Genomic DNA, 22698 nt, shown 5'->3' with positions numbered 1-22698 from the left:
CAGACTCTTATTTTGCCATGAGGTCCTACACACTAGGTGTAGCAGAAAGTAGGTACAACACACAATACGTTTGTTGAAGGACGCTGAATAAATGCTGATGGAGCTTGACAGAATTGTAACTACGAACTGGCTGCTGACCTGAAACTGTGAAGAGAGAGATTATTTGCCTGAACTTAATAAGCAGCTCCTCTGTCTCTGCAGTCTGTGGTCTCTCATTACCTTTGTTTCTCCACTTGCCTTGTTCTGTCTTTGATGGTTCCCTGAATCACTTGTTCAGATACAGCACACTACAGGACTCGGGAACTTTTTGGGTCGGAAAAACTGAACTTGTTCGAAAATATCAGAAATGAAAGGTCATGTTTAAGAACCATGAGATGAGTTTAGAAATATTTTTGAATAATGCCCTGAAAATCTTAGTTAAATTTGACTGAAATGTCCATCCCTGTTAGTAAATTAATATATTGATTTAAGTTGATTAATCAAGCATATTTTTAAAAAATTAGGCCGATTCAATAACAATAACTTTGCAGAGCCTTTCACAGATCCTGAACTACTTTGGATTTTAAAAACTACTCTTAAAAATGATGGTTCTTCAAAGGTTCTTTAGTTTAAAAAAAAAAAAAAAGGTTCTGTATAGAACCAAGAACATCAGAGAACCCATGGCATGTTAAGAGTACTTTAGAGTTGAAAGTGTTCTTCAGATCGATGGAAAATGTGCTGTAGATGTTTCTATGCAGAACTTTTTTGAAAATGGTTCTATATAATAATAATAAGAACCCTTTCCAAAAAGGTTCTATATAGAACCATCTATAGCGCATTTTCTGTCAAACTGAAGAACCTTTTCAGGATGCCACGAACCCATTAAACATGCAAAGGATTCTTTGAGTGTTCATGGTTCCATATAGAACCATTTCCTTTACTAAAGAACCCTTGAAGAGCCATCTTTATTAAGGGTGTATGTAAAAAAGCTCTTAGTGGTTAAGAACATGCATGTAAATGGGTATATACATTAGGTTCTTCAGGTCACTGGCCACTAGCACTTCACTGAGAATGTAGATTTTAATCCGTGCTCAAATTCTGTTCTCTTTTCCTTTCTTCATTTTTGGGCTCTACAGTTCTATGGCTACCTCTCTCAGCAGCAGAACATGATGCAGGATTACGTTCGAACTGGAACCTATCAACGAGCCATTCTACAGAACCACACTGACTTCAAGGACAAGGTACTGACCCAACTTCTTCTAACGCTGCGAGACGGAAGTATGGAAGCAAAACTGAATCTGAAAATAATGTAAAGGCAGAGTTTCCCCCTGGTCTGAAATGGACCTGGTGGACAGGGGAGGTTATTTAAATATATGGATTTTAAATCTCATCATAACATCTGTTCACTTATTCAGGTATTTGAATAAGGTATCACGTGATCGAATGTTTATCCTTCCATGTTTTTGGTTATTAGATTCAAAGCGTGTTAAATGTGTTGAATTCAGAAGAGACGGGTTTGTGCCTGAACGTGTGCAGTGATTGTTAGTGAATTGAGCTCCTGCTGATTCTCCTGCAGGTTTATTGCTCCTCTAATCAGATCCATCTGATTCCCCTATTCATGTGCTCCTCAACTCAATCTGTTGTGTTATGTTAGGCATGTGGAAGTATTTAAAGCTGATCAGTTCGAGATACTGTTATCACCAAAGAGCGCAAAGGAAGCTTTTCTCTACACTCCCAGAAGTAATTGTAGTAAAGTGTCACTGGGGCAGTGCCCCTCTCGTCACTGGGGTGGTTCTCTCAAGGGTACATCTCAGTACCTCTGGTCAGGGAACATGACTGTAAATTGGAATTATATTTTCCGAGTTGTATTGACTCCACACCCCGTCTCGTCTCCGGGCTTTTTGTTTTATTTTTCTGTTTTAAAATGGGTTATGAAAAGGTACAAATACAAACTTTTCACGGTGTAGGAATACACCAGAGTAAATATTAAAAAAAAAAAAAAACATTTTGGTGTAGTGGTATACCCTAAACAGTAAAATCACAAGAAGTTTGCACAGGTATACCCGATAATATCAGTGCTGATGCGCACAAGCAGTTTCTTTCCAGTGTATTCACTTATGTTAAAATTTCGTGTTTAACATACCAATAAAAATCCAAACTTATACTGAAAAAATACTGGCTTTTTATATTAACTTCCATTACATGCGAAAATGTTCTTGTTTCTCCTGTAACGTTATCATTTCGCGAGGTTTTGTTCTGCAGCTATATACAGATATACGTGTGAGAGCATAGTGCACAGAGTTGTAGATATCTGGTGTGGTTGTAGTGTGAATTTTTCGGCTGCAGTACTTCACCAAAGAGGCTTCCTAGCAGTTAGCAAGCTGGATTACTTGTTACGCATTTAAAAGTATATATATTTCTACCTGCAGATAGTTTCCTAACATAATGCATATTATTCAGTCTCTCAGTCTGTGGATTTGTTTATGAGTAGTGAGGAAGAAATACTATAAGCAGTAGCGCTGCTGATTGAGGAAGCAAATTCACTTATCAAAGTTCACCAAATTTTAACTTGATGTGATGTTTGTTCTTTGTGCAAGTCCACAGTGCGAAACCGCTCACAATGACCACTGAAATGAATGCCCTTTTTTCACTGACGAAAAGCTGGTGTGACTTAAAATACAGCACCAATACACCACTGGAATATTCTGGTCAGTTGAAAAATACTGTTGCAAAATTACAGCTTGCTTTCATACTGTTGACCTGTACTGTATGTGCTCTTCATGATATCACAGCTCGTCTTTTCACTCCTGCTGAGTTGCAGCCTCAGCTCTGCTGAGTATACGGTTTAATGATAGATAGGTTGGATTGAGTTGTGTTGATTTCTCCTTCAGCACCCAGGCAATGTCGTTTGTGTCTCTTCAAAAAGCTTGTGTTTATCCTGATGCTGATTCTGAAAAGCTATAATACTGAATAGCTGCCTTTTTATATTTCAGCTAGTGACATCCTTATTTATTTACTTATTTCTTATTTATTTAAAATATGAGGTAAATACCAAGAGGCTTTTTTTTGTTCACCATTTCGGGAATGTATCAGTGTATATTTCCAGGTTGAATTTGATGTTTTGATTGAGCTCAATATTTGATTTGATTTAAAATATCTTGTTTTGATTCTGAGCTCTAATTCTGCACTGCACAGATTGGTTTGGATCATATAAATACACCAGATACCATGAAAAATGCGGGGGGTGTAATCACTATAAAATTTGATGTTAGCAGTTTCATGCACTATATTTTCTGTACTGGTTTAATTAGTTCACCCTTGCATACATCACTTCCAGGTATGATGCAATGCAAGAGAAACATCAAACACCTACTGACTTCAATTGAACATCAGACACTTCTATTTTTGGAGACTTTATCCAAGATATTTAAAATGATGCTGTTTTTTTTTTTGTTTTGTTTTTTTTTCTTTCGTGTGTAGTCCATGTAATAAGCCCTGCTCCTTCTCGCCCACTTTACTTTCATAGGCTCCCCAGATACCTAGATTTTATGAAAGGGAGTCAAGTGAGACCCTCAGAAGAGAGTGCGGGGCTCATCAGTGTCAGTTTAACATCTCCATTTGCTGTTTCACGTTTTACTGTTTTTTAAGTCTTTACATCCTTAATGTTGGATGTGTGGTAGTTTCAGATCAGGTGACAGTTTATTTATTTATTCATTCATTTATTTAGTTACTGATTCATTGTCTTCCCTTCAAAACCCCCTTGTCTGCCTGTAGGTTGTGCTGGATGTAGGCTGTGGCTCGGGAATTCTCTCCTTTTTCGCAGCTCAGGCTGGCGCACATAAAGTTTATGCTGTGGAGGCGAGCACTATGGCTCAGCATGCAGAGGTACGACTCGTCGCACATTTTTCTTTGGTGAAAAACATCATTTCTATAATGGGGCGGGGGGATATTTATCCAATCACACAATATGACGAGGTAGGGGGGATATTGGTACTGTATAATATTTTTAATCATAGGATCAATATGTAATCGCTCAAGTCTTCTTATTGTAATATTATAAATATTTTTATTGTTTAAGGGCATTGTTAAACACATACATTACCAAAATGCACTTTTTGTCCTGATTATCGAGATATTACAGTGTCTTCCTGTTGAGATAAAGGGTTCTGGTGAATGAAGTTGATTGATAGATAGGAACTGTTAGCCTGTGTAGTGTGATGCTCTTATCATGCACTGGAATTCAAAATAAATACTTCCACCGTACACCAGTTTGAGTAACTGGGTGAGACCTTAACTGTTACAGTCACTTGCTATTGTAAAATGATCTGGCTAAAGTAGGGGGATGTGACCGCATCGGAGATGTGTTAGCATTTACAGATTTTCTTTTTTAAAATTTTGCCATCAGAGAGACGTTCACAGATTTTTCAAACAGATTTTTTTCAACATTTACTGTCTTCTGGAAGAACAGAATTTTTAGCCAATTTGATAAAATATCAGTTTTTTGTTTGTTTTTTCAGTGCAGGTAGATACATTTTGTAAATGCGTTAGCAAGTATGTACATGAAAAATATCAGGTGTCAGCACCAGCTCATAATTCCTGTATTGATGCTTCCCAAGATAAAAGCATTTAAGTATGTATGGGTGAAACCTATTTTAAAAGTCTTTATTTATTGTGCATGTAAAAGCAGCTTGAGTGATTTGTCTGCTTGACAGTTCTGTTTTGCGCATGAAAGCAAATTGTAAATTTCATCAATTTTCTTTTGGCCAAGTAATTTACACTGAAAAGGAATAAATTGTGACACTAATATTCCATAGCACAGTGCTTAGTATATCACACGTTTTCAAATATTAGTCGTCATGACATTGTATTATGATATAACATTGTGATGTTGCATCATGTTGACTGTTCCCTCCCCTGATTAAGTTCAGCTGCTTCATATTTTAATAAAAGTATATCATTACTGTCTGTGTGCTCCTGCATAGGTGCTGGTGAACAGTAACAGACTGACAGAGCGTGTGATAGTAATCCCAGGGAAAGTGGAGGAGGTGACCTTACCTGAGCAGGTGGACATTATCATCTCTGAGCCGATGGGCTACATGCTGTTTAATGAGAGGATGCTGGAGAGCTACCTGCACGCCAAGAAGTTCCTCAAGCCTAATGGTTAGTGGTAGAGATGTGAGTTAACATATGTAGTATGTGTTTTGCAGCGTTGTAATAATTTGCCGATATTTTTTTCCGCTCTGCACAGGTAAAATGTTTCCCACCATTGCCGACGTCCATCTCGCCCCTTTCACAGACGAGCAGCTCTACATGGAGCAGTTCACCAAGGCCAACTTCTGGTGAGAATCTTCGAGCGGAGAATAGAAGTGTAGATTTTAGTTTACTGCAGTTAGCTTGGATTATTTTAGCACTGAAAAATGTATACATGTTTGAAAATAACGTTAACTCTATTTTAGCCAAATAGTAGAGTACTTCTTGAAGTTATTATAATTAGTTGTAATCTATTGTAGCGTTCAAGAAATCAGGGCAGAATTGCACCTTTTCCACCCCTAGAGGAGAAAGAATGAGAGAACGTTCTGTTGGACAAGAGAACACTTAACTTGGGTTCCCTGGGGCTTTTTGTTTTGTCTTGTTTTGTTTTTTTCTCTCCTAGTTAGGTAAATCCTGCTGTTGTTGACGCTCAATTTGTAAAAAAGTGTGTCCTATTAATCTTTACTTTCACCTATCCCAAGACTAATAGAGGTGGTCCTGCCCACACAGCTTCAACAGAACTGTTCCCTCACAGTTTCTGTTCGAGTCGGAGAGAATTAGAGAGCCAAAGCTAACAACCAAGCAAAAGAACCCAATAGGCTGTCAAGCTACCTCATTTGTCTCCACATAAAAAGATAATGTTTTTAGTTAATCGACACATTAACAACAATCAGCTGTGTAGAAGAATAGGAATAGGAGAGAGGGATGTCAGTCAAACATGCTCATTATAATGTCTTCCACTGTGTGTGTGTGTGTGTGTGTGTGTGTGTGTGTGTGTGTCAGGTATCAGCCATCTTTCCACGGGGTGGATCTGTCTGCACTGAGGGGAGCTGCTGTAGACGAGTACTTCAGACAGCCCATAGTGGTAAGTGAAGAAATGGTGTTTTCATCCTCAAAGCCCAGTACATTGCTGATTTACCTTTACTGATAATTGCTGATTTACCTTTACTGATAATGTGGGGACGCACACATTCACCTTTGCCATTAAAGTCCAATAAAACAGGATGAGTTCACATCATCTCAGCATGAATGGCCAGTAGCTGCAACTGTCATGTATGTAAATTTTCCAAAAATCGGTCAACTATTGTCTTAAATATTTATTCTACAAGAATAAAAATCTCAACATGTTTTATTTTAATGATTGAGTGGGGAAAAACAAAACAATTTTTACTTAAAGTAATGACTAATTTGCATTTTTGTACTATTCTAAAAAATGTTTTAATGAAAACTAACAAATTATTAGGTAATGTTATTTATAAGCAATGCAGATAGCATTAAATGCTAATCTCGCTTATCCTGCCCAATCTGGCAACCCTGTAGTTGGCTGGTGATGTTTGAACACATCAGTGATGAGCAGTACAAGAGAGCAGGGAAACTGGTGTCTGCTTAACCACCGTCTTGTGTAAAAAATAAAAATTTTTGGTCGTCTCATTACTGAACATATTTCAGATTCTCTTTGGTTTCAAGACACGTTCTACTGGATTACATGCTAAATTCCTCTGTCATTCTGTTTGCCCAGTGCCGTCTCAGTCTAATAAATGTCCTGCGTATGCTACCCTTTGTGTGTAAATTTCAGATGTAGTCACTGTTTTAATGGCCGGCTGTGGAGGCTGAGTTTAAATAGAGTGCGTGTGGGCATGAGGCTTGTTCTGTGCAGTGCTGTAGGATGTGCACTGGGGAGGAAAGAGAGGCCAGATTGCTGCTGTTGATGTTTGAGAACAAGTGATTTTATAAGGAATATCTGTCACACATAATAGAACCATTTGATAAAACTAGGGTTGAAAAAATGCTTAGTGATGCAAATTTGCTGCATGAACTGCTGCACCTAGTACTGATAGGTAGGGCCAGGTATATAAAACAAACTTTTATAAGTTTTGTGCCTCTAAATCTCCCTCAGAGGAAGTTACAATCACCAGAAAGTTATCATAGAAAGTATAGAATGTATTCCACTGCCTGATATCTGTGGCAGTTCTATGATGCTTTTGAGAAGCTTTTGGCCTCCGCTCTGTTAGACACTCCTACCTTGTCAGTCCACCTTGTAGATGTAAAGTCAGAGGCGACAGCTCATCTGCTGCTGCAGTTTGTGTTGATCATCTTCTAGTGCTTTGTCAGTGGTCACAGGACGCTGCTGGCTGGATATTTTGGTCGGTGGTCTATTCTCAGTCCAGCACTGAGGTGTTTAAAAACTCCAGTAGTACTGCTGTGTCTGATCCACTCGCACCAGATCAACACACACCAACACACCACCACTACATCAGTGTTATGGCATGTTGCGCTAGTGTCGTGTGTTTGTGTGTGTGTGTGTGTGTGTGTGTGTGCAATACATATACACACCAATATATTGTAAGGCAAAAACATTTATTTCTTCAGGTTAACTTATTTTTTCAGACTATTTTACCATCAGCATTACAAATACAAACTCCGACACATTCATTGGTGGTATTGGATAGTAAATGCAATAACCATAGACATTGGTACCCCTGTTTCCTTTCACCAGTGCAACGATAAAGAAGTTGGTAAGTTTCTCTACAGCGAACAAATGAATTTCAAATCAAACCACTCTGAATGATTTTGTTTAAATCTTAAACTGAAATTATGCAAAATCAGTTCAGTTCTCCTTTTAGGCATTAGCAAGGTAAAACTCACTACCTCTAAACGTCTAATGCTGAACCTACCAGAAAATGTTCCTGTAGTGTTATAGCAAACAAGAACAGTTATAGAAATTAAAGTGTGTTTTGATTCAGCAGTAGTCAGCTCTGCAGGCGTGTGTTAGTGCCTGAGGCGGTGTTACTCTGCTGGAACAGTGAGCTGCAGCTGCACTGGCCTGGCTGTAGGTGCCGCTGTTCTGGCGACTCCTCAGCATTCAGGTACAGGCAGTGCAGAGACCCTCTGAGCGAGAGCTGAGCCTGACTTCACATTTTCAGTGGCTCAGTGCTTGACAGGAGGCCTTACACATTTCAACTGTGTCCCCGTTATTCATTGATGTTTTACTGAAGGTTGAAGATTTGGAGCTTTCTTGATTGACCGTTTTATCCTTTATGTTTCTTTCAGGACACGTTCGACATCCGAATCCTAATGGCCAAATCCGTGAAATACACAGTCAACTTTTTAGAAGCTAAAGAGGAAGACCTTTATAAGTGAGTGAGCACATTTGTTAAGGGTTTAACTGTTTTAGTGGACTATTCAAAAAAGTATTTTTGAGTATGCCCTATCAAGGTAAGGGGGTGTGGTTTTGGGGGGGGGGGTTGAGTGGACACACCCACACTCAAATCACTGGGCTTGGTTTTTCTGAAGACCTTTTAGTTATTAGGTTGTGATTTTCGTGGTTTAATTTGTTAGAAGGATTCACAGCGGGGGGGGTTAAAGATCTGTTGGAGCACTTCTCTATCTGAGCGTAACCAAGCCCACCAGCAGATCATGGTCATTATTTAGTCAACTTTAGCAAGTGATGCATGTAAAGAACCATGTTTCATGAGTGGTCATGGTCATTTTCACATATTCGTATTTCTTTGTATAATTGCTTTTAACTGTAATAAGTGTAAACTGTACCTGACAACAGCCAAGAAAATCAGTTCTCATTTCTGTGAGCCACTTTGAGAGATTAGGGACGAGGGACGGTCTACAAATTACATCAGGGTTTGCTGTTATGGCACATGTACAACACACATAATGAGTGAAAAAAAAAAATGTATGACCTGAATTTATAGATGTGGGGCCAGATTTCATACACATTGGTTTTTTTTTGGTTTTTGTTTTTTTTTTTTTTTGACCTAAGCAACAGTTTTTAAAAAAAACAAGTTAATAGGAAGAGCGTATCATTTTTGAATGTGATTTGTATGTAGTTATTAACTCCCCATGACACAGATTGATAAACAGTTTGGATGATAAGTGAGTGAAGTAAATAATTCTGCAGCGTTTATTCCTGTATATTATTTTTGTTGAAATGTTTCTAATTAAGTCACAAATGTTTTCAGAGGTAAATGCCACTCGACCACATGGGTTGTCAACTTGTTCCCTACTCATAAGTTTTGATGTTGGATTTATCAGATAAACTCTTGTTTATCAATACTAAGCAAGCATGCCTTTCAGTTTCCCAGACTGAATTGAATAAGCTCCAGAATTTAGTGGTTTTTTGTTTTTGTTTCTTCTCTCTCAGGATAGAGATCCCATTCAAGTTTCACATGATGCACTCAGGGCTGGTGCATGGCTTGGCCTTCTGGTTTGACGTGGCGTTCATGGGATCTGTGTAAGTGCACTCAGAACATCATATTTATAATGTAATGTACCATTTCAGAGCTTGTTTTTGTTTTGATTTTCCCTTGAGGTCAGCTGAGGCTGATTCGAATGCGCCAAGTGTTGCGGTTAAAGAACAGAGACCTTAAAAAAGCTCTTTGAATTTGATATTCGATCGCCACAGAGAATGTTGATTAGATTTTGTTGAGTAGTGTGGGCATGGGACCTTTAACAGCACCCCCTTATCAGTCATAACATTAGGAGAAAAATGTACACAGTATTTCATTTGTTGATCATATATTTTATTTATAAGGACTTCCAAAGTGAATAAGTTATATACAGAGGCTCGTTTTCCTTATGAACTAATGTCGCACTGATTTGGTACGCTGGATCAGCACGGCATACTAAACTTGGTAAACGGTATCTGCTAGACGTGACTGATCCACTGTCAGTGCTGTTTCTAAAATAGAAATCTTATTCCAAAACATGATTCACTTGAAATTCTCACTCCATGTTCAAGATACAGCTTATAATCAATGATCACATTACATGCAGATTTTTGTTTAAGGAGGTGAAATGAGCATTTTTTGCAAATGTGAAATACATGATGTATTGCTCTACAAAGCTCTGCAGTGTGTCAAAATAAAAGCCCCTTCTAACAATGTGTGACAGCACATCAGAGTAAAGGTTGTGTTGTGTTGCCAGCTGGCAGGAGGATCACATCTTTAGAGCACTTTAGTGGTCACAGCATGTGTCTTTGACTGATAATAGACTAACTGTTATGACTCTACAGTATACATTTTCTTTAAAAAAGTTTTTGTCATGTGATAGATGTCTGTCACAATTCCAGCAACACACTTTCTTTTTCTTTATGTCTCCAATTTTTTCCACACATTTTCACTCTCTGGACAGGATGACGGTGTGGCTCTCCACAGCACCTACAGAGCCCCTCACTCATTGGTATCAGGTTCGCTGTCTGCTACAGTCACCGCTCTTTGCCAAGGCTGGAGACACAATGTCAGGCACAGCTCTCCTCATCGCTAACAAGAGGTGGGCTTTTACTTCCCCAAACATATATGGAACTTAAAGTTTCACAAAACAGAGCCTTTTCTCATAAAAATGCATTTTAATAAACATCAAAGTGCAAATGGTTTGATGTAAGTCATCGATTTATGTGTGTTCTATGCAGTAGTTCAATATTTGATACGGGGTAAATTTGACTTTTCACCAAACTGTTGATTTAACGAGTCTGCTTTTTGCATGGTGTGTTTCCTTTAGGCAAAGCTATGACATTAGCATTGTTGCTCAAGTGGATCAGACAGGCTCCAAGTCCAGCAACCTGCTGGATCTGAAGAACCCGTTTTTCAGGTGAGTTGGTACTAACGATTCTTTCAAACGCTGCTCGTAAAGTGAGAAAATCACCATAACAAATCATAGCAACTAGTTGCTGAAGTTAACATTAACAATATGTATATGAGATGTTAGTGTTAGAGTTTATACACAGTATGATGAAAGTTTGACATTTAGGCCTTTTCCCCCCCCACTATACAGAGTGTCAGAACCTTTGATTAGGTGTAGACTGAGATTACATTGAACCTAAATTTACCTCTTGTATTTACAACTTTGTTACATTATTACATTACATTACATTTAGCAGGCGCTTTTATCCAAAGCGACTTACAAATAATGTGGTACGTGTCGCTTTGTCAGCGGTACGAGTACCAGTTTCTTCATGTAAACTTGTTTATGTACTGTAAACAAATTTATGAGAACTATCTGAATGCACCCAGAATATTAATGAGAATAAGGCGAATGCCTTCTAATTCATTTGTCTTGTTTCTGTAGGTACACAGGCACCACCCCTAACCCCCCACCAGGCTCACACTACACCTCCCCCTCTGAGAACATGTGGAACTCTGGGGGGGCCTATAGCATGAGCCAAGGCATGGCTGTGTCAGGTACACATACACACACCACCTTACCTCTGAATGCTGGTATACTGTACTGAGACCCTCAACATCAGTGGTTTCTAATTTTGTACCACTGATGATGCACATACTTGCTTCTGACATGCATGCACACTTTCACTAAAGATGTGCTGACATGAGCAGGACAGGGGTTAGGGTGGTTTATGTGGCAAATATATAATATAGCATTACTTGGACATTGTTACAATACAATATTTATCATGATAACCACGTTGCTGATAAAAACATACATTCAACGCAGTAATGTAACCATTTTTTGTGATAAATCCTTAAACTTAAAAGTCCATCTCTGGTAATGACTGGTGTTTCCTCCTTAGCTTGTAAGCAATCTCAACTGGTCAAACAAACGGGTTGTTTAGCCTGGTTTAAAGCCTTTTTTGAAGAATTTGACTTCAGATAATCCATACATTCAAATAGCCAAGGTCATCCCTGTTTTGTCTTCCATGTATGTTTTGTCTTCTGACTCTAGCGTTAACTTGGCATAGTCTGACGTGCCTGCACCATATCTAAAACTGGACTATTATGGGGAAATCAAGAGGTGGTGATGAATGTGCAGTCCTGTACATCACGTCCATATGGCCAGCTGAAGCGCACAAATTGGAAAGGATAAAATACTTGATCAAAAATCAAATTCAAGTATTACCATTGTTTTTCAAAAATTTGGATATATTGTAATTTAAAATACTTTATTTAAATAAAATCATTACATTTGAAAGTAAGGAATATTGGCGTAACTCAGCTTTAAAAATAAACATATCTCTCTGTTGAGAGAGATGTTGTAATTGCTAAATTAAAGTTCTTCAACATTTGCGGATTTGTCCTGGAACATCCTAGGAGTCCGTCCGTCCCCCGTCCCCCCCGGAGTAGGGAGTAGGTTCTTCAGCTGTTCCATGTAAGCTCAGTAACAGACTCCCAGCATTCCATATGTGTCTCGGTGGGGCCTGATGTGTGTTAAGGTTGGCTGGTTTTTTCATCAGCTACCTCTCTTTTTCCCTCCCTCTCAGGGATGCCAGCAGCCTATGACCTCAGCACTGTCATTGGCGGCAGTGGCTCTACAGTTTCCCACAACAACCTCATCCCCCTTGGTACAGACACGCATGCACGTACGGATTCGCCCTCGCACGCACCACATGTTCACACAGATGCGCAAACAGATTTAGGACTGCACAGTATAGACAGTGTTGTGATTATAGTTTATTGTATTTTAATTAGAGCTGGGTATCATTTAGATTTTTCCAATGTTAATACCAAAACATCTGCCTTAATGTTTAACCTGATTCCTGACCAATACTTTTTGTGTGCCTTCGTTTCAATTCCAAGACAAAAGTGGGCATGGCTTAAACCAGAAATACCAATAAATGTCTTACTATACTTAATACTATAAAGTATTACTAAAATACTAAAATCAGCCCTAACTGAAATTGTGACATAGCTTAGTTATAATTGGATGATATGGCAAAAATGTAATATCACGATAACTCAGGCTTTCACAATACACTTATTTTTTTCTGACATTTGATTAGTACATAGTATGATGTTTAAAAATACTATCAAAAGTTATGAATACCATGGTTTGTATTCAGTATTTCACATAGAGGCCTTATATTTTATTTGTCATCAAACATGCACTTGGAAGGTGTTGTTTAAGTGCTGGTGTTTTCCACAATATACTCATAATTTATGATGATAACGATAATTATTGTCATATTGCCCAGCCCTACTTGGAAAACATTGAAAAAATCTGTAATGTGGTGTGGTTGAAGACTGACCTGCATTATGACCTGCAAAGGTTTTCTTGGGTTATGTGAATACCTGAATGTATCAAAACGCACATGGAAACATAAAGACCAGCATCACAGTAGTGATTACCAACTGATATACTGTGCAGTCTTACAGAGAATAATCATTAAATATTGATTTAATGTAGTTCATGAAGTTGATTTGTATTTTTATATATTTGTAAAATAGTCATATGCAAAGTTCATGGTCAAATGACATGTTTGGTCATGAAACTAAGTTAACACATCCTCTACAGAGAACACACTTCCTGACATTTTAAAGCACAGTTACTGTTTGTTTGCCGACTTTTTAAAAATATATTGAGTTTCACAAATAAACAGGAAAAAATGTTATGTTTAAATGTGTTCGCTGTAGATGTTAACTTATTTTTGTTCAGATAGTCAATAAAACGTCATATGACGGAGGCATTCAGATTCCTGCATACGACTAATCCAATCGTATAACTTGTGATGTTACGTAGTTCTCTTGTAAATAAATTTTGTCAATATTTAAGGTTACATGTATTGGTCACCTAGGTCACATTTCATGCCTTTTTGTTTTAAAAAATTTGTTGAAATGGAGAGTTTTAGCATTTTGTGTGTTTTTGCTTCTAGTGAACACGGGGATTGTGAACCATACTCACTCCAGAATGGGCTCAATCATGAGCACAGGAATTGTCCAGGGTAAGTCCGAGCCCTCTTGCTCTCGCTGCATCTAGACAAGGATGGGATTTTAAACCACTGAAATCTTATTTTTGAAAATGTTCTCTAAAGCTCTGTAGATCAGAAAATATTTAACATTCTGTTATCGTCACCGGACACCTGCTTCAACACACACGAAATGAAGGACTAGCAAAATGAAATGCAGTTTTGCTATGCTGAGCTGCTGAAAGCCAAACTTTTTCAACTCTCAACAGTCAAAAACGAAGACCCTAACTCAGAGGTTCACACAACTGCCTGCAGAAAGCTTCCAGAACCCACAAGATTTAAGACACAATTGTTTGAAATGCAAATATAACCCAGTTAGCGGAGCCTGTTGAATTTCACTTGGCCGTATATTCACGCAACATATTATACGCTATAATAGCTGTTATCTTAATCATTCATTTTCAAACTTAAATGTTTGCATTTGTTCCAAATGATTATCATGAGTGTTTCTCAGTATTTAACAATATAAAAACATAAATAAAATTTGATGGCCAACAGCCCCCTAGCAGTATCACCACATGGTTAAAAAACTGCTGCCCTAGTCATGCAGCATAAAGCACTGAATAACAACTGTTGTATGACCAACGCTAATGAGTGAGTAGGGAGCCATTCTCTCACAGGCTTGTTTTTGTATCTCAACCTGCTTATTTTTGCTGACTTGCACCACAACAGTCTCTTCGCTGGTGGTTGTCAAACTGCCTGTGTCAGGTCAGGTCACATGCTGAGTATCACCAGTCTCTGTGTTTGTGTGGATGGAGAACCTTTTGAAAAAGATGTAAAAACACTAATGTGGAGATCTCATGTGTGTCAGGCTCAGGTCAGGTTCAGGTTTCTCATCAGGGTTCTCACAGCTCGGTTTTATTTCAACAGATTTTACCAGGTTTGGTTTTTCTCCTTGCTTTATTCACCCTGTCTAGTTTCATTCCTTTAAATCTGGCTTTCTGGTGGCACCCACGTGTTATTGACAGGGTTTAGCTTGTGAGAAAATGGATGTGCAGGAATCAAGTTTGATGCATTTACAAGGATGCTATACTTCAACATATTTGTTATACTTAATATTTTCATATTCAATGTTGTATGTAATGTGTTGTAGTTTTAGGACTAAACAGATGTGGACGTATTATATTAGCACATTTAACGAGAATAAAAACTAGTATTTAATTATACCCTGACTGCTATTAATGTCACTAGTGTCAATGGGTAATTTAAGCAGCACTGTAACGTCAGGTTTTCTTCAGCACTTTGGGTCATATAATTTTCACACAGAATCTTTGTGGACAGAAGGCTGTATCCTGGTGTGGACCAAACCTTTAAGCCCGATTACATCGCTTATCCATGTTAGAGACATAGAGATACTAGAGATACTGTGTATTTACACAGGGCCTCTAGTCTGTCTCCATCTATGCAAACACTAACTGCTGATATGTTGCTGGCTGTTGAGTTATCTTCACATCATCCAGGTGTATGCAAAATACCCGCAGTTGTACATTACATAGTGAGCAGGCTTTAGTTTGGTTAATGAAAGGAGGCATTGTGGGTCTTGTTTGATGTAGTAGGAACTGGACACGATTGGGAGGCTGCCTGCTAAAAATTTCTGAATCAAATAACTTGAGCTGTAAATAAAGTACTTCTGAAATAACTGAACGATACAGGACCATTGTTTCCCGTGGTGGTCATACCTACTGAAGCAAAGGCAAAATATGCTTGATTAAACCAGATGACGGTGCCGAATGTGTGGTGGAAAGATATAATGAAATATTGATCATCATAGCATTATCTACCAACTTTGCATGTTCAGTGCTTTTTTTTCTAATGCATTTGCACAAACCTCTCATTAGACCATCTAGAGTACAACTAGTATTGGCAACACACGTATTTATCTGTCTGTTTGCTTCCATGTAAATGATAAATGTTGGTGACTCATCTTCATCAGCACAGCTCCGTCAGTCGAGAATGCACATACACGAACTGTGCAAAATAAGTCCAGTTTGGTACGTGGACAGCGAGCTTTTGGAGTCACGGCCTAATATTAATAAAACAAACCTAACCTAAGGGTCACTGAAGCTAACTGACCTAGCAGTAAATTGTTTTCCAACAACCAATAAAACAAATAATAGCCATAATTTCAGCATCCCGTAAAACATGTTGAACCTAACAGCTCACTATAAAAACGACATTGTAAAGCACATTGTAAATGTAAAGCACCACTCTGTAAAGTACAGAAAGCTACTACAGCGTCAATTTCGATCCCAGGTGGCGATTCTTTCAGATAGCTAATGTAAGTTACAAGCCAGGTCCATAAGGAGGTGGTGGTGGTGGTGATGATTGTTTTTGTTGTTTCTGTTGTTGTTATTGTTGTTGTTGTTATATTAATATGTCAATATTAAAAAAAGTGTTTCAACTTAAGCAGGCAGTAGGAATACCCAGTTGGATTAGCTGGAATCAGAATTGGCTGTACTCCAAGTCAGGTGTGGCAGGTAAGTGCACTTATGGAGTATTTGAATGCCGATGCTATGTCTGTACCAAAATCATATATATATGCATGACCCATTATGCTAAATAGTCAGCATTCAAATACAGTGCAAGTGCACTTACTTGCCTCACATTATTTACATCACAAAAAACACTGCAGATAAACTGGCGGGTTGAAATCTGCTGACTCCAGTCTTGACTAATTCTGGTGTTGCCCGATTCCGATTGTGTATCCCTGGGCTAAACATCAGTTGTTTTCGTTTATTTTGCTGCTAAACACGTTCATTAGAACTAAGAAAATACATCAGTGTTGATATTAATTAAATTGGCCCATTTTTAAAACGTACAAAAACGAATGGCATTGAAAGCAATTATCCCAAACATAATCAGCCAAAGTCAATCAGGTCAAATAAAAGAGAATAATTAGTGTTTTTCTTGTGGGCAGTTCAGACGCATAACCAAATAATATATATATCTTCCCGCTTGATTATAGATTTATTAATTGCCCAGCTTTGTTATTGTCAGCACCAGCACATTCTCTGTTGTTAGTTGTTCTTAATTGACTGGGCGCTACTTTTAAGCTAACTCTTGTAAAATGATTTGGACTAAAAGAAGATGTTTAAAATGTGATGGCAGTTGAAGTTTGACCAGTTTAAGTGAATTATTAAGTGGAAATTTCATTCCATGATTAAGTTCAGGTTACAGAATTATTATAATTTTGAGTTTATGTTGCTGGTAGTGGCTTTACAGATTTGTGCTGTATTATGATCAATACCACGTTTATAAGAGAAATTCAAATGCATTTCAAGTGTCTGCAGATTTCCTGTTCAAAAACTCATTATATCCCAAATTGATAAATGTAATTAATACAGCATTTTGGATTTAAACTGTTCATTTATTTAATGAGCTTTACTGGATGCTTTACGAAAATCGCATTTAACCTGATGTAGACTTTTAGATTGAAATAGCTTACGTTTTTTTTTTTTTTTTTTTTTTTTTTTTAATTTCTTTCTTTATTTTCCCCACATAACTTACCTCCTCTGTCTTTTCTCTCTTACCAGGAGCTGCGACTGGTCAGCAGGGTTCTAGCAGTACTTACTACCCCGTCACCAACCAGTTCACCATGGGTGGCCCCGCCATCTCCATGGCCTCCCCTATGGCCATCCCTAGCAACACCATGCATTATGGGAGTTAAGCCCCCCTCCCAACGCCACCCCCCACACCCCCACCCCCCCCAACTTTTTGGGCCCTCTGCATGTCCAGCCTCCTAAACTGACCACAGCCAAAATCAGAAAAACCAAATCCAGTGCTGCAGTCTCTGGCCATCACCTTTCTCGTCTTGATATGTGTATTATATATTCGTATATATTCTCTCTCGCTCTCTCTCGCGCGCGCTCTCTCTCTCTCTCGCTCGCTCTCTCGCTCTCTCGCTCTCTCGCTCTCTCTCGCGCTCTCTCTCTCTCGCGCTCTCTCTCTCTCGCGCTCTCTCGCTCTCTCTCTTTCTCGCGCTCTCTCTCGCGCGCTCTCTCTTTTTTGCTCTCTTGCTGGCTCATTCTCTCTCGCTTTCTCTCGCTCTGTCTGGTTTTTATTCTCACATATCCGTCCCCCCCATCCTACGATGCCAGCGTTCTTTCTCAGTGAGTCAGAGGTGTGCCACCGTCAGCTGTTAAAGGACCAGCCACAGGGGGCAGCACTTGGTTGTCAGTATACCGAAAGAGCACAAACTAAGCTTTGAAATCCAATGGACAGAGACTCAAGTTGACGGAATGCTGACCACAGGACAGTTTTTAAAATAATGATAAGAATAATAATGACATACATTCACACTAGGCACTCGGAACGGACCGCTGATGCTGACCTGAGATTTGTGGCAGGACTGATCCGCTGTTTCTCTGTATCTTCCTCTCTCTCTCTTCTTAAATCATGTCAGACTGCGCACATATTTTACCCACTCTCAGCATGAAATCTGCTCTCGGCCTCCTTGACCTCTGGCGCCCAGGAACACGGACACACGTACAGCTCAGCAGCTCATCATAGCACCTTCTGACTGTCAAACCTGCCTGTAGAGAACCTAGTTTAGGTAGAAAGGTCCATGTTTGTAGTTCATTCCATTTGCGCGCACCATCCAGTCTATTTGAAACGTGTGGCTAAGTGTTTCTGTTCATCTTTGAAAAAGAAAGGCCCCCCAAGAGCTTTACGAGGCTAGCGAAGGCAAGGCCAACTCAGCCCTGCCGCTTTCGCGCTGACACCGCAAACCCCTGCCTCCTTTTGGATTTTGTCCACCACTTATTTAGTCTTTCAAAGGATTTGGCTGCTCCGGAGGCCAGCGGATGGAGAAGAGCTTCAGATGGACAGTCCGTGCTGGAGGGATGAATTAGCATGTTAGCACATTAGTGTAGGAAGACAGGATCTGTGGACACGCCCTTTGTCGACCTCTGCAGCAGGACAGTCGTTCGGATCCGTGTCCTAGTTTACATCCCCAAAAAAAAATCAACAAAAAAAAAAAAAAAAAAAACAAGCCCTTGTCGACCTCTGTGTGGTGTTGTGAGACTTGTCTAGATAACCGGGGGATTGAGTGACCAGTCAACCCTCTCTTAACTAGCTTTGACCTTTTTTGACCCCCTTTTCCTTTCCCCCTCCTGCCTCCCTGTGCTGGGGAAGCGGTAGTCCAGACAAAGACTCTGAAAGTGTATGCATTGCTTCCATTCGCACATTTTCAGTTTTGATTTTGATTTAGAAACTTTTCATTGAGGTAAAAGAAAAAAGCCTGCTAGTTTGTAGAGTTAACCTTTTTTGTTTTTGTTTTTGTTTTGCCTTTTTTCCTTTCACAAAAAAAAGCAACAGACACAAAAAAGAAAAAAAGGTGCAAATTAAATGTTGGTGGAGACATCCCTATGAAAGTCTGGCTTCTTCTAACTGTAGTTCCATATGACCTCCCAGTCCAGAGGTTCATGCCAGACTGATGTAGGCCAAAAAAAAACCAATGCATTTGCTGATGTTTACATTTTTGTTTAACCGGCGGGCAGTTTCACACACATGGATTAAAGTGTAACTGCACCCTCACGTTTCAGTTGTTACACCCTTTCTTTCGAAGAATGGTCAGAAACAGCTTGGGGGGGATGGGGGGGGTGGATTTATGGGGTCACTGTTTGCTCTCTTGAGAAGAACTGGAGAAGATGTGCGTAAAGTATGGAAATATAGGAATTGGGTTGGATATTCTTAACGCGCAGTTCCACCAATTCAACCCGTTTCTGCCTAACTAAATGGTTATGATAGTAATTCGGAGAGGTTTGGTGTGAAATGCTCCGTCGCCTCTAGCGCTGAAATAGGAATTCCACGTTTTTTCCAATAGAAAATCAGGGGTTTGATGTGAAGTTGTTTGTTGTAGAGAAGCTTAGTGGTGGTGGTGATGGGACCGAGAGGTCACCATGTCTACAATGTAAATATAGCCATTTTATTTGCAGCGAACTGACCCATCTTCTGAGATTGTGATGTTTATAATGGTGTAATAGCCACAAAAATCCTTTGGGGAGTATTTTGCTTGAATGTACTCCATCCATTATTATTGTTTTTATTATCTCAGTATTATTGTTTATATTCTCTTGAACCCTAGAAGTTACGTCACAGAATAATATGAAATGGGTATGAAATATGAATTTAGCTCAGCGTATGTTTTTAAGTCTGTGCACATCAGGGAGTTGCGTGCAGGGGGTTTTGAGGCAAAATAGTCCAAGGAAACTTCATTTTTGACCTTTTTATCAAAGCTCAGAAGGCATGTAGGTTAACTGGTGGTTCTGGACAGTAAATAAAGTGACTGCATTTGAGACCCCTGGTTCCCATCACCACCACTGTGAAGAAATCCGAGCCATTTTCTCTACAGTGAACCGCTTCACATCAAACCACTATGAATGACTTTGTTTACGTCTTACATTTTTAATCATGCAGAAAATTAGAAAGATCAATGGAGTTCCCCTTTAAAGCTGTGTTTCAGCCTAATCTTTACCTGCTGCATATGTACCATACGGTCAAATACCACGATCAGTAGTTTCAATGTATTTCCCTGGACTCAGGGCATGAGAAGACAGCCTAGTGATTTTAAACTCTATTGTAACTCTATTATAACAGTGTTCCTGGTTCCTGAATTCTGTTGGACGTTTATATAAAACACATTTTTTGTAGAACTACTTCTTTACTGTGTTTCTCCAGTGTTGTAAATTTGGCTAAAACGTCATACACGTTTTGGTAGCACATTGTGTTCGTCGATGACGTCCTAACACTTGTACTGTTCAAGTGAATCAGCTGGAGTTTCAAATAAAGCAATAAGCCCCGAGGTGAAAGAAAGGCGGCTTTGCGTCGTGCCTAAGAGCACCCTTCCCCGTGATAAAACCGCGAAAAAATCGCAGTAACGCCCGACCGTGAGCGGGTTATTGTTTTTATAAAAACGGCGCCCAACATAAATGATAAAATGCCCACTTTTCAGGAATCACAATTTAAGATGTCTTAATAATAATCGACGTAAACAAGTAATCCGCCTAGAAATGTAGTTCCGTTAAGAGTATGGTAACCTAGTTAACTACTGTTGCCAAGCAACCATGGACCGTTGAATGAGGAGAACGTTTGGTGTCCCATCTGTGTATATTGCCTTCATCTCATTAACGTTTAGTTATATAATAATAAACGTATAACACAGCGCTGTTTAATACAAGAACCTTCTTTTACAAGCACTTTGTGGTCACCGAACTACCGCCGCGAGTCTTATTTAGTTAACGCTACTGCCAATCCAGCGCCTCTCCATTTACCCGGCTGGGGCTCGGTTTCAAACCGCTCCCTGCTCCCTATGTAGTGCACTACGTGGCTAGGAATTTAAATGCTGGCTCTTGCACCACCACAGTGATAAATATAGCTAAAAAAAATAGTTATTTGGGATTCAACCACATACTTGACAAATAGAGACCTGTTTGGCTGTAGAGCCTAGAATTGGAAAAAACTTTCATTACCACACTAACCTAGCTAGCTAAGGGGTACAGAGCCGTTTGGGGTTCAGCCTGGATTTGATGTGTCTGACACGGACAGAGATAAGTACGTTTGAAGTGTATAAGGCGTTATGGTGCCATTCTTTAGACTTTTATATTGCAGTTTTACAGTGAATCATATCGTAAGTACTTTAATCCAAGCCTGTGATATTAATGGTGGAGCTGTTTAGCGTGTTGGTTAACTATATTTTAGCCTTTAGTCCAGTGCTAGGTTGGTTAAGAAAATAAGCTGTAAGCCCCTCCGTTTAAACAAAGAAACGGGTTCTTACTTTATCGGCACACTCTGTGGTCAACGCGAGCAGGTTAGGGTCAGAGATTATTCCGTTAACGGCACAAGGGCTTTTCGTGCTGTGGCGCAGTAATACAGAGCTCAGTCACTGTGAGGCGGTCATAGGTGCGCTTATGTTGGTGTACGGCCTCGATTGTGGCTCAGCCAATCCGATTCGAGGACCGGAGCTATGTGTTTTATAGTTAACGCGCATTCGCAGAATTCAGCGCGAGCCCGCTGGCCGAGGTCCGAAAGAGTCGCCCTTCGGTCCTAAGTTCAAGGAGATTGTCTGATGGCGGTAAAATAGAAAAACACATTTTCTTTGGGGACTATTTTGCCGTACTACACCCTACCTGTACCCCAAAACTATCCTACAACAGCGTGCCAGCGTTCACGCAGCACACATCTCATGCAACAGCTTTCAATGCGGGCATTCAACTCTTCGGACTCCTGTCTCCACCACTGTGAGCAGTTCTGGCTTGGTAAGTTTCCTTATAACGGAGTATTTTACACCAAACCACTCTGAATGCATTCTGTATTATTTTTTGAAAAATTGGTGGACTTCCCCTTTACATTGACCATAGTAGCGTTTGCCAAATGAAGCTGCCTATTGGCTAAAAGCTGTTAGGAGCTGCTCATAACAGAAGACAACTTCCTCCAACAAGGACCTGCAGCAGTGTGAGGCACTGGCTCTGGTTTGGTGGGTGCATTTCAGTCTTCCAGAGTGAGAGTCAGTGACACGTTTGAACCACTAGAGGGCAGAGGGGGGGTTTAGATGGCAGGCGGCGCAGTGCTCATTTTCAAGGACCATGAGGCTGTATCCCATTTCTCATTTTGGTATCCGAAGGGACACAAGTGCCCATTAAGTGTGCTTAGTGTGGACTTCAGCAAGGACCATTGTGGTACCCCTTGCTGAGCTGGTACCCTGTGACATCAGCCAATGTAGGGCATGCCATAAGGTACTCCATAGTCACTGATCGCCTCTCTGT

The 22698-nt window shown here is 39.6% G+C and overlaps 1 protein-coding gene across 6 annotated transcripts in view; it reads left to right on the top strand.

The window, feature by feature from the left end:
- The window catches only part of carm1 (coactivator-associated arginine methyltransferase 1), a 28243-nt gene extending 10367 nt beyond the window's left edge, over positions 1-17876 (top strand). The window contains exons 4-17 of one of the 6 annotated variants that reach the window (XM_037544855.1): positions 1116-1220; positions 3754-3864; positions 4962-5139; positions 5228-5318; positions 6013-6094; positions 8281-8366; positions 9386-9475; positions 10375-10512; positions 10741-10830; positions 11308-11420; positions 12455-12535; positions 13844-13912; positions 16347-16413; positions 17470-17606. In XM_037544855.1, the coding sequence (XP_037400752.1) occupies positions 1116-1220; positions 3754-3864; positions 4962-5139; positions 5228-5318; positions 6013-6094; positions 8281-8366; positions 9386-9475; positions 10375-10512; positions 10741-10830; positions 11308-11420; positions 12455-12535; positions 13844-13912; positions 16347-16372 (1260 nt within the window). In that variant the 3' untranslated portion in view covers positions 16373-16413; positions 17470-17606. Of the gene's footprint in view, positions 1-1115; positions 1221-3753; positions 3865-4961; positions 5140-5227; positions 5319-6012; positions 6095-8280; positions 8367-9385; positions 9476-10374; positions 10513-10740; positions 10831-11307; positions 11421-12454; positions 12554-13843; positions 13913-16343; positions 16414-17469 lie in introns of all 6 variants that reach the window. The other 5 variants (XM_017725008.2, XM_017725007.2, XM_017725006.2 and 2 more) reach the window with 5 other exon arrangements.
- The last annotated feature ends 4822 nt before the right edge of the window (positions 17877-22698 follow it).

The sequence above is a fragment of the Pygocentrus nattereri genome, chromosome 14 (genome assembly GCF_015220715.1).
Source record: "Pygocentrus nattereri isolate fPygNat1 chromosome 14, fPygNat1.pri, whole genome shotgun sequence".
Taxonomy (NCBI): Eukaryota; Metazoa; Chordata; class Actinopteri; order Characiformes; family Serrasalmidae; genus Pygocentrus; species Pygocentrus nattereri.
This window is presented reverse-complemented; position numbering and strand designations above follow the sequence as displayed.